Source organism: Lipotes vexillifer, unplaced genomic scaffold, assembly GCF_000442215.2.
Source record: "Lipotes vexillifer unplaced genomic scaffold, Lipotes_vexillifer_v1.1 scaffold210, whole genome shotgun sequence".
NCBI classification, from domain to species: Eukaryota; Metazoa; Chordata; class Mammalia; order Artiodactyla; family Lipotidae; genus Lipotes; species Lipotes vexillifer.
In genome coordinates, this window is record NW_006786662.1 from 853527 (window position 1) to 865658 (window position 12132).

General features: G+C 36.8%; 1 protein-coding gene across 1 annotated transcript in view; it reads left to right on the forward strand.

The window, feature by feature from the left end:
- Window positions 1-928: 928 nt before the first annotated feature.
- Window positions 929-12132, forward strand: part of ALX1 (ALX homeobox 1) — a 21543-nt gene continuing 10339 nt past the window's right edge. The window contains exons 1-3 of the mRNA XM_007459064.1: window positions 929-1375; window positions 4187-4491; window positions 7500-7628. Coding sequence (XP_007459126.1) covers window positions 1150-1375; window positions 4187-4491; window positions 7500-7628 — 660 coding nt within the window. The 5' untranslated portion in view covers window positions 929-1149. The remainder of the gene's footprint in view (window positions 1376-4186; window positions 4492-7499; window positions 7629-12132) is intronic.

The following is a 12132-nucleotide window of genomic DNA, read 5'->3' on the forward strand; positions in this document are numbered from 1 at the left end:
GGGCTTTCAACTCCGCAGTGCTGCCTGCCCTCAGGGAGCGGCCAGCTCCCCAGCCTCCCACCATCCCCTCGGGCTGGGACCGGGGTCCTGGCCCAGCTCCGCGCGCGCCCGTCGCTCCCCGAACGCGCTTTTCAAACTCGACCGCGACCATTTAAGAGTAAAATAATAATCTTTTGAAAACCACCCTGAAGGCCTTCCTCGTACATAAACCCCTTTGTGTAACGAACCTCTCTCTGGCCTATACTAGGGGCCCTTAGGAGGTACTTTTCCTATCAGGGTTTCTTAAAATAATCTGGATCTAATGATAAAATCGTGGACCAAGGGGAGGGGTGGAAGAAGGGTGGGGAAATCAGGTTGGTATCGGTATAATGTTTTCAGTGCCTCTTGCTCGGCTTTCCTCTCCCATTGCCACCACATCCACACGCCACCGCATTCCAGAAAGAAAGAAAAGGCCACGAGTTCGTGAGCGCCGAGAGCCCCCGGACGCCGAGCTCCTCGGGATTGGAAGGAGAAACGGCCCCTCTACCACGGCCATCCCAGTTAATAGCTGCCAACGTACCCGGCTTCTCGGGCTTCGGATTAATGTGGATCTTCCACATAAACGACTTACGGATGAAGTGAAAGCCCTTTAGAGCAGTAGTTCCTTTCAAGTTCGTAAGACGCCTCTAAATCTTTCTGGTAGTGAGTGGCCGGCGTGGGGGTGGGGTGGGGACCGGGTGCCGGGCGGGCGGCCCGGGAGGGCGCAGAGAGCGGGGAGTGGAGGGTTAACTGCTTTGCGATCCTGAAATGGAGCTGTCTGTCTAACCTAGGCCTGGACGCGCCCTTCCCGGGTAAGTGGGGGAAGATGGGGGTGGGGTGGGGGCGGAGGGGAGTCCGGGGTGGAGTTAGTCGCCTGCCTATTTTCATATTCATTAGAACTGGGAGGTTGCCCGAGGAGCCCAGCTGAGTTTCAAGATATAAAAGCAACTTCGGGTGCCCCCTTTCCAGCCGGGACGTCTTAAAGGGCTCGGAGCCGGGCAGCTCCCCGCGCCGCAGCGCCTGTTTCCCCTTTGCTCCTCTCTGGCCCTCCCTCCTCCCGCCCCCTCGTTCCCTCCCCCAGCGCGCTCCAGCCTCCGAGCTCCAGTAGCTCCGAGACAGCTTTCCAGGATTATGGAGTTTCTGAGCGAGAAGTTTGCCCTCAAGAGCCCACCGAGTAAAAACAGTAACTTTTACATGGGCGCAGGAGGCGCGTTGGAGCACGTTATGGAGACGCTGGACAATGAGTCCTTTTACAGCAAAGCGTCGGCGGGCAAATGCGTGCAGGCCTTCGGGCCCCTGCCCCGCGCCGAGCATCACGTGCGCCTGGAGAGGACCTCGCCCTGTCAGGACGGCAGCGGTGAGTCCACTGCTCCAGCCGGGGTCGCGGAAGCCCACCCGCAAATCCGCAGTGCGGGGAGTGGTCGGGGCAGGGAGGGAGGAAAGGAAGGAAGAAGGAAGGAAAAAAGGAAGGAAGGAAGGAAGGAAGGGAGGAAGGGAGGGAGGGAGGGTGGGGGAGCGAGAGAGCTGGAGGGCGGAGGAAGGCAGTGGAACGCTGCTTATTTTAGGAAGCGGAGTTTTGGCTGCTGCAGAACCAAGGAAGGAACCCGCACCCGGTTGCTTCCGCGCGGTTCTCCTTTCGCTGTCCTCCACGGGTCCTGGAATCCCTCTATCCAGGACCCCGGCGTAAACTGATAGGGCGCTAAATAGAGCGTAATTGAGTCAAGACAGCGCGCTTCCTCTGCGAGCCCGCCGAGCTGCCCAGGCAGGAGGAGCTGAAATCCATCACAGCTCGTTAGAGGACGTCACTACCGTCACGAATAAGAAAACTTAGGTGAAAAATGTGTTTTACTTTTCAAGACGCAACGATATTTTCTTTGTGAAGTTAGAGGGTTACTAGATTAGCTTGTGGGGATCTGTGATTTCTACCTATTTGGGTTTGCGATACAACAACATACATTTTTGTTAAACGCCAAATCACTTGAAATAGCTTCGGGCAAAGAATCTTCAATATAATCACTCACTCCCGAATTCTGCCTTGTCTATTTTTCTGACTCCACGTAGAAGTCACCTAAGAAGACTTTCGGAATGCTTCTGGATGAAATCTTTAACTTTGGATGGCCAAGTATCTCAAAGTCAAAATGTTATCAAAACAAACCATCTATCTTTTCTATCTTGTAACCCAATACAAACCTATTTTTTTAGATCGCGACAGCTAAAGCAAGTTTACAATTCCAAGAGGACTTTTTCTTATCATTGTATATATTCAACAGTTAAGCTGTAAGGAGCGGGTTGTTTTAAAATAACAAACGAATTAAGTGTGAAATATTTACAGCAAGCCTGCCGCCCCCTATTCTAATGGTAGTTCAGAATCTGGCAAGGCACCGGCTCATAGAAGCTCTTTCTCTAAATACCTAGTACGCAATAAGCTTAAAAAACGACCTCGTATATTTTACTTATTTTGTTCAGCGTTGCAAGTAACTTTTGACTTGCAAGGTTAAATACAAAAAAAAGGCGCAAACAATAGAGAAAATCAGTCAAATCTCAGTCATTTATTTAGGAAGACGCAAAAAAATTTTATTTTAATACACTGAAGTTTTGGCTTTCTGGCTGTATTTCACATTGCAATATTTTTATTTTGGAATTTATAGAGGTATACATAAAGTTATTTCTGTGGACAGGATTTTTTAAAAATGGTTCTGAAATGTCCTCTGTTGACAGCTGGATACGACTCAATCATAATTTTTATTTAAATTGTCGGGATTTCAAAAATAAGAGAAATAGGTGATTTTTGATACTTTATCAAGTTTTTAAAGAACATCATACTATTAGGAGGGATTTTAATAGGAAAGTATTAAGTAAGATAAATGTAGGCAACAAGCAGTCCGCTAAATTTAGGAAGGTTTCTGTCTTTCTCCTGAGATGCCCTTACGCTCACGCCTGCTTCCCCTCCCCCATCCCTAATTACCGCAGTTCCCCATTTAACTCTGCCCGCGGAGACAAAACCGTATTGTTTGTTAATGTTCAGGCTCTTCTTTCTGTTTAGTTTTACATAACATCTTTTTTTGCCTAAATACTCTTCCGTATTTAAGTTACCTAGGTACTAGAGTTCAATACATTTGTATAATGATTAAAGCAGTTGTAAAAATACATCATGAGAGAATTTTAAAATAGAGAAAAACGAAAAAAGTATAACAATTCATTGGAAATCATTGTTGTGGCAGGGCTGACTTAAGAAAAATGCTTCCCGTTGCATTATGTGCCTCCATTACATTTGTGTGTGTGTGTGGCACCATATGATATATTTTCGTTTTATATCATACTGCCAAGCATGCACTCAAATCTGGAGGAAATCACTAAAATTAAAGCACCCCTAAACAGAATGCCAGATGACATCCTTTGTAATCTTTTAATAGATGTTTTAATTTCCGTGCTTTACTAGAGGGAAGAGTAAAGCTTTCTGTCTTAAAACGTGTTTCATGAGTTAGCATAAATTTGACAAATTTAGAAAGAACTGCAAATGAGTTTTTAAGCTAAAGAAGTCTACCTAAATCTACCTAAATCTTATTATTTTCTGTAGGAAACACACACAGAAACTGATGGAAAATTCATTTTTTAACTTAGTAGGTCGCTTTTGAAATAAAAAATGTAAATGCAGACATGATATACAGTTGAAATATTGGAAATATAGTAGGAAACAATACCATATCTTAAATCTATAGTCCATAGGTTTTGTGTGGAGGAGAAACATAACTTTGGAAAAGAGTTTGGATTATGGTTTACAGATAGTATTTAAAATTGAAATATCCTTTTTGAGCCATGTAAGTAGCTTACTTTTGTCTGCTGTGAATAAATAAGACATATTAAATTTGGCTCACTTAGATTTTTTTAAACTAGAGCGTCTTAATTTGATTATAAATTATGTGCATAAACATTACATTAATCCTGGGAAATAGAACTGTGTGTTTTGACAAATTATATGAGTTCCATGTACACATTTTTAGATGATTCTAAACCTGCCCAAAGTGAATTAATAATGTGATGATCAAATTAATACTGGCGCAATAAATCATAATGGGCCGCTTGCCTGATGCTCTAAATTACTTCAACTTAAGTCCTTCATCCATGTTTTGCAATCCTGAGAACTGTTGTTTTCCCCCTTTGGGTACAGTGAACTATGGGATCACTAAAGTAGAAGGACAGCCTCTTCACACCGAACTAAATAGAGCTATGGACAACTGTAACAGTCTCCGGATGTCTCCCGTGAAAGGGATGCCAGAGAAGGGAGAACTGGATGAACTTGGGGATAAATGTGACAGCAACGTATCCAGCAGTAAGAAACGGAGACACCGAACCACCTTTACCAGCTTGCAGCTGGAGGAGCTGGAAAAGGTCTTTCAGAAAACCCATTACCCGGATGTATATGTCAGAGAGCAGCTTGCTCTGAGGACTGAGCTGACTGAGGCCAGGGTCCAGGTAGGAGCCAAATGAAGGCTTGGGTGTGTGTGTGTTTGGAGGGCGGAGTTGGAGGGGGGAATAGTGTGTGATCCATAGTTGTGTTTTACTACAAAGGAAGAAACTGATTCTCCTACTGAAGATGTAGAACGGTGTAGTATGTAAGTGTAGCATGTAAGTCTACTAAAGTTACTTTTTACTTGCAAAGGATTTGACAGCTCGCACACAAGTATAAAAGAAAAGAACACTTGAATTATTACATAGGCATAAAAACTAATGATTATTTTAAAAGAACAGAATATGAACAAATTTCTGATTTCAAAAAGTGATTTTTAAAGGACAAAAAACTAGTCATAGCTATCCAATCTAGTAATCCATGTATTTTATTTTTCTATTTTATCAGCCATTGAAGTTCTTTGGGGGTTATATACCCTATATTGGTAACTTATTTGTATAGTGGTCCGTACGTCTATAATTTTACTGAGGTTAGTGTTATAATAAAACAAGGAAACATGAAACAGTCTCACAAACTCCCAGTTGTTATGTATACCATAAACTATTTTCACTATGCATAATTAAAGAAAGTTCATATAGCTCATCTACGATTTTCTAGCCCCAGGAATTGCCAGTACATGCCATTCCATTATAATTTTTAAAATCTAGATAACTTATATGATTTTTGCAGAGGCAATAGGAATAATAATCTTAAAGTAATTTTTAAATATATAAATTCAGTTAAATTATAGCTATATGTTATATTCAAATTATAAAATTGGATGATTCAATATACTAAATTTCTTAATAATTTGAAAAAAATTTTTAAATACTGGGTAAAATTCTACCTCCTAAGTGTATTTTACTTTTACTAGCCTTGATATTCTAAGCTATATTTTATTAGTTCCTAAGTAACAATAATTCAGGAGAATAACCTTTTTCTTTGTGTGTGTTTTTACTACTCGAAATAAAATAATTTGAATTTTGAAATTCCCATAAACCACTAGAATAGAGAAATACATAAAAAAATTTTTCTGAGTGGAGTAATAGTATTCCTCCTGAAGATTGAACCATTGTAAGGCCCTTGTACATCAGTAAAGACAACATCTGGTGGTGGCAGGAATACCAAGCAGCAGATTTTTGCTTTAGTTTGCGGAGACAAATGGTTACTTTATCTTAGTTCAGGAAGTAAATGTATAGAAAGTCAACACTAAGGAAGAATTTTAGAACTGTCAAGTGTTAACACAAACCCCCCACATGTGTCTTTTTTGGTCTTGTGTTCATATATGTAAATTAGTTATACTTGTAACCATAGAAAAATGTGTTTACACACACACAGTGATCAGCTGTGCACAAAGCATGTTTTCCCCTTATTTCACCAAGTTCTGATTAATTTTTGTCTAAGAACATGCACAGAGAGCCAGCCTGAACCTAATTTACTCAGATGGTTCTCTTTTCTGCTTTTCACATCAGAGTGGTAATTGGCACCCATTTTAAGGAGATTGTCAAGGTCTTTTTCTCAGTAGAAAAGCCCTCATTACTAAATTCCCTCAGTATGCTCCTGCTGTGGAGAGAGCAAGAAAGTGTGTTCTGTTTTGTTTTGTTGTTGACGTTGTCTTAAGCCCTGAATATAGTGGATAATACACACTTCCCAGCAGTGTTCTAAGAAACCATCTGAACAGGTAGCTGTCTTTGCCTTCTTTTAATTGCTGAAAACTCTTCAAAGTGCCATCTTAAATTTGCAATACATGCTTATGCACCAAACTGAGTATTATGTCTCCATAAGTGTGATGGTAAAGATATAAAAGATTAGAATTGAATATGAAAAAGAGTAAAAATTTCAAATAAATTTTAATGAAAGGCTTTTTACAGTTTGCATTTTTATACTTCATTTCTAGCTTCTTTCCTAAGTATTTTATATTCTGAATATAGTTCTGTAAAGACTAAAGAGCTTCCTGAAAGCTACTTATGTAAATTATACATATTGAATATCAAATTATACGTATTGAATATAATTTTCTGTATAGAGAGCTGTATTAAAGAGAGCTTTAATACCTTAAAATATTAAAATGATGATTCTGGAAAGCTACAGGTGTGAATTAGTTAATATTTAACCCTCTGAGGAAGATAGGTGTTATAATGGATATTTCATCTATGCAATTAATTAGAGAGATTTGGAAGGCAGTTTAGTGACCCTGTAGAGGCCGTACTAACTCACAGGCTTTCTTGACAGTTGATTATATCTGCCCTGTTTCTTTTTTAATTTATATTACCCGTAAGTCTTTTAAATTGGATAAATGATTTTGAAGATTTTATGAGCATTTCCTATAAGAGAAAATAAGTAAGTGGTGTCATTTACATAATAAACAATTTGTATATTTTAAAACCATAGTTCAGCTTCAGATGATACCATTTTACCCGAAGTCTTTATCATAATCAATATAATTAATAATCCTAATGGTTTTTGTTTCTAAATAATCATGATATTTCTGCTGATGCCATATGTTTTAGATATAATCTTTATGTTTACATTTTTCTAAGTTTTTCTAAGTCTGGGTACAACCCAGAAGAGCCAATTGTTTTGACAGACCCAGATATTAATTTGGTTATAGATTGGCTGGGTTAATGTTATATACATAGCCCCAAACTAAAAAGTTATGAATGTATTCCAGACTTGCAGCATTCTCTGAGAGAGGGATCATTATCTGTGATAATTTGAAGATATAAGGAATCTTCACGGTCATATAATCTAATTCTTTTTTATTTTCTGTAAATGAAGAAACAGAGGCTCAGATGTATTAAATAAATTTTTGAAAATGTCTTGTCTCTTTGTATTAAATTGTATTGCCTCATGGACATGGCACTTGTCAGGGTAAAATAGAAAGTAAAATTTGTGGATCCTTTTCTAATATAAAAAAATTCCCTTTTTAGTAATTATATTGACCTGGTTTACCTTTCTAATTTGAAGTCTTTGAACATCATATTTGCATTATCAACTATTCCTTGCCTAAAATTCTACTTTTTTAAAAAATTAGGTTTGGTTTCAAAATCGAAGGGCCAAGTGGAGAAAAAGAGAACGTTATGGCCAAATCCAGCAAGCTAAAAGCCATTTTGCTGCCACCTATGACATATCAGTTTTGCCAAGGACTGACAGCTATCCACAGGTATGGTAAACTGCACAGAACACTGAGAGGCATAGGTGTGGTTTGTATATTCTTAAAAGGGCTAGTATAAGCTTTATTATATCTAATAGCCAAGAATGAAAATTTTAATCTCCAAAAGAATTTTTCCATGTTTGTTAGATTTTTATTTTACTAAAATATTTATTTATTTTAATTTATTTTTCTAGAGCCATTCATTTAAAAATATTTCAGGGTCTCTTCTTTGGTATACATTGAAACAACTTAAGTAGCATCATTCAGTAGTACATCTTTTAATTTCTCTACTCCCTTTGTTAACTTTTAAAATACATAAAGCATTGCTTGGCATGCTATCTCTGTGGCTGTTGTTTTGTGAACCATACCATAACCTGGTGACACATGTGGCCTGTGACACCTTCAGTTTCACTGAAAACCATCTTTTTTTCAGTTTTAAGTTCCACTTAAAACTATGTTGTCTTTTCAGCTTTGAATTTGCTCATTGTTTCAAGGAAACATTTAGCCCTTTGTGACATAAAACATATATAGAATTAGTACTGGACATAATTTTTTGAATGTATCATGTTAAGAAAGACTTCTTTTATAATGGGAGCTCTCATCTCATTTCAAAGAATATTTAGAAATTCTTTTTCCTATAAATTTTCCTTTTAATTTAGAGAGGTTTTTTTTTCATACTTTGTAATTCACATAAATAAATTTCATCTTTCTAACTGGGTATTACTTTTTCCTAATACTGAATTATAATATTCAAAATTGTATTTGATACATGATAAAGGACATGTGTATTATAAGGAACTTTTAAACCATCTGTTACTTCATTCCTGATTGTTTAATGATAATGCGTTGTAACAGACTACTTTGAAAACAAATATGTAACATATATGCTGGTAGAATACCTTGATAGTCCAGTAAACAAATCATCTCAGCCCCAAACTTAAGGGTATTCGTTTTCTTTAACTGTAAATTCATACCCTGTGAGCATGAATTCAGTCCTTTAATTTCATGCTATCTTTGTGTTCTTGTGGCTTTCATGATTTTTTAAAACCCTATTTTGAGAACTTCATTCCTCCAGATAAATCCACCAAATTTATTAATGTAATATTATATGCAAACAAGAGCCTTAGAGATCACCTAGTTCAATTCCTTCATTTTAGAAGTCAGGAAACCAGACCCAGATGAGGTAAAAAAATATTGGTCTGTGATCACACAAATGGTTCCTTAGTCTATCAAAGACTGTTACAGCTAAGCCTTGCCACTGCATTTTGCCAGAAGACCAACATTATGGGTACCTTTTGAATAAATGCCCATACCTACCTTAAGAAGAATCTTGTTTCTTTCACTTTAAAAATTTTATCTTAAAGTAGCTCCTTTATATTTTCTCCTATTTTAAAAGCATGTATATACTCCTGGTTACATAACATCACAAGGCTAATGAAATTTTATTCACCAAATATTGTGAGTGTCCTAGTTGAGTTCTAAACAAAGTGCTGTGAGGATGTTTGTCCTCTAGGCTGTAAGCGCCATGAGATCAGGCACTGCTATTTTCCTAGCTGTTAACACGGCTATAGCCCTTACTGTCAGGCACTGTTCTAACTAGGTTACATATATTAACTCATTTAATCCTTACCACAACCTTATGCAGTAGGTGTTGTTGATTATTCCCATTTTTCTTATGAGGAAACTGAGGCACAGAGAGGTGAGGTATTTACTCACTTTCATTAGTGGTAGTGAACCCAGATTTGAGCAGAGCCAATCTAGCTCTCAAGGGCAAAATCCTAACTCCCACAATAGACTGTCTCTCCCAGTGAATATGTTTGAATGATTGAATGATTAACTAATACCAAAGGAGCATAAGGCTTAAGTTGCATTATTCAAATTGCAGTTTAGTTCAGGGGAGCAGAGAATGTTCTCACAACCAGTGAAATAACAATTACAAAAATAACGGAGATGGCATATACTGCATATAATTTTGAACTACTTGACTGTTGGTGACTTGAGAAATAATAAAGTCACAAATTATGAACTCTTTTCAAATGGACTTTAAACAGTCTTACTGATATGTCCCACAACAATTGACTGTGATGTGTCTTTTTTTCACCTTATTATTTCAATATTCATTCCTTTCCTTGTTACCATTTCTATTTGCCACTTTTCTGCTCCTTGCTTTTGGTTGCCTTATCTCTAACCCCCCTTTCTTCTTTAGTATATCATAAAACATGTAGAATAGTGCCTGGACCAATTAAGCTCTGTACAAAAGCTTAATATAACAATATAACTAGTCACCCTTTTTTCCTAAAATTATCTTGCTACTATGTTATTGTGCCTCATAGCTTGTGACATTAACGATTAGCAGAATGAGGTCACCTAGTAGCTCAGGCAGGAAAGGAAATGGTAAAATCAAATTATACATTTGATAGTCTTTTTCACTCCAACAAAGGATAAATTTAAAAAAAATTCCCCTCACAGATAACAGAATTTACACTAATTCTTCTTGTGGCTTCTCCATAACTTATATACATTGGTTACACCACCTCATAATTTAAGTATGGGAATGCAGAGATCATATGTTCAAGTTATTTTGACAGTGCAATTCATTAACAATGATAAAAATCAATACTGATGAATCCACACTACTTTTCTGTATTGGTAAGTCATTTAATGTTTGGTTACCAAAAATTCTAAAATTGAGCATCTCCCACTCCCCACTGGAGGTATTGGATAAAGTCAGGGGAAAATTCCATTTTAACTTAAAAATATATGGTTGACATTTTTTAGTTTGAAAAAAAATAATTATGCAAAAATCATGTCTCTCAAGACTCAGCCTAAGGAAACTTTTTTTTTTTTTATCATGTGGCTTAAAAATAGAAGTTTATAATGGGAAAAATAGGAACTGAAATAGAGCCTAACCAACTCAATGCAGTAAGACACTGAATTTGGTTACTGTCACTAATTATAGAAAAAAAATTATTAATTACAAAATGTTGGAACTAGAAAATGTTGGCAGCAGGACAGAAATAAAGAATTAGCAATTTGTCAGGGAAACAAAAGCATACACAGAAATACATCAAAACCAGAAATGGTTTACAAAATGATCTCCTTAAGCCTGCTCATAATAATAAGCCGGTGTATCATAATCTTACCTAGCATAAAGGTATCTGTATATAACATATAATGTTTATTTGTGAATAGTAATTAATATTTTCTAAAATGTTATAAATACTTTGTTTCCACTGGTCTTCATTACACTATAGTAACAACAGCTGTAACAGTAAAAATAGTAACTACCAGTTGAGGGCTTATTTTAAGCCAGGCTTCCTTCTTATAGCCATTAACTCATTGAATTTGAGCCCAAGTTTCTTGAGTTCAGGAGTCCCAGGCTTTTTATGCAACATTATGTTGGAGTCTCCCTAATCCAACATGGTGTTGAAATAGTTCAATTTTGACCCTAAAGCATCGCATTACTTTGGTAAAGGAAAAATGCTTTCATTTTTAAAATTTGTAAAATAATAATATAAAACATTTTAAAAATGTAAATACTTCTTAGACTGTTTAAGATATTCTTTTTCTTAAACTTACTCATATGTGATAGCAAACAAACAAATAAGAGAGTGCTGTGATGTCAGTAGTAATATACTCTAAAGGTAGTATATTTTGATGTAGTGAAATACAGTAGTGTTATTTTTTAAAGCTCTATTTTGGGTCACAATATCAGTTGCCATTTGTCAACACTGTATATCTAAATTAAATTACTTGATATTCTCCAACACGTGATATTTTAGAAAAGAGTCTGCTTGCTTGTGCTAAGTCTGTTTCCCTCTATCTTGAATTCCCTTCCCTTCACCTAAACCATATTTCTTCCATGAAGCCTCCTCTCAATTTTCCCTCAATCATCACATCACTTTCTCATTGACATTGTGGTGGATTGTGTAAAATGTCTCCCACACATTTAGGATGTAAAGTATTTAAAAGATGATTAAGTTCTTATTCACATTTGTATCACCACAGTATTAAGCAAATTATGTATACACTGAATAGATGTGAAAAAAAGTACTGGTTCACTTCACTATTCAGGAGTACATTATAAAACAAAAGCTAGTCTATTTTTAATAAAACAGATGGTTTCTGAATCTCTGATATTAACCAGCTCTGTGGTCTTAAGCAATTAACTTTTCCTCTTTGAAAAGAATAGACTAGAAAGATTTTGTAGACCCCTTTCAGGTTAATTTTTCTTGCAGAGTTGTTTGCATTTTATCAAACAAATATATGCCAGGTATTGTTTTAGGCACAGAGGTTATACAAATGATCCAGACAAAATCTCCTGCTTTGTGGACAGATTACAAACTAGATATTACAAATTCTGCAAACACTTCTTGATGCAAACTGGACCCGGAAAACCAAACCAATTAGAGACCTACATAATTTTGTCCTTGAGTTTAAGAAGCAAGCACATATCTATCAACATTAGATTCTAACTTGTTTCTAATTTATCAAAGCCAAAGCTCCCCCCCCC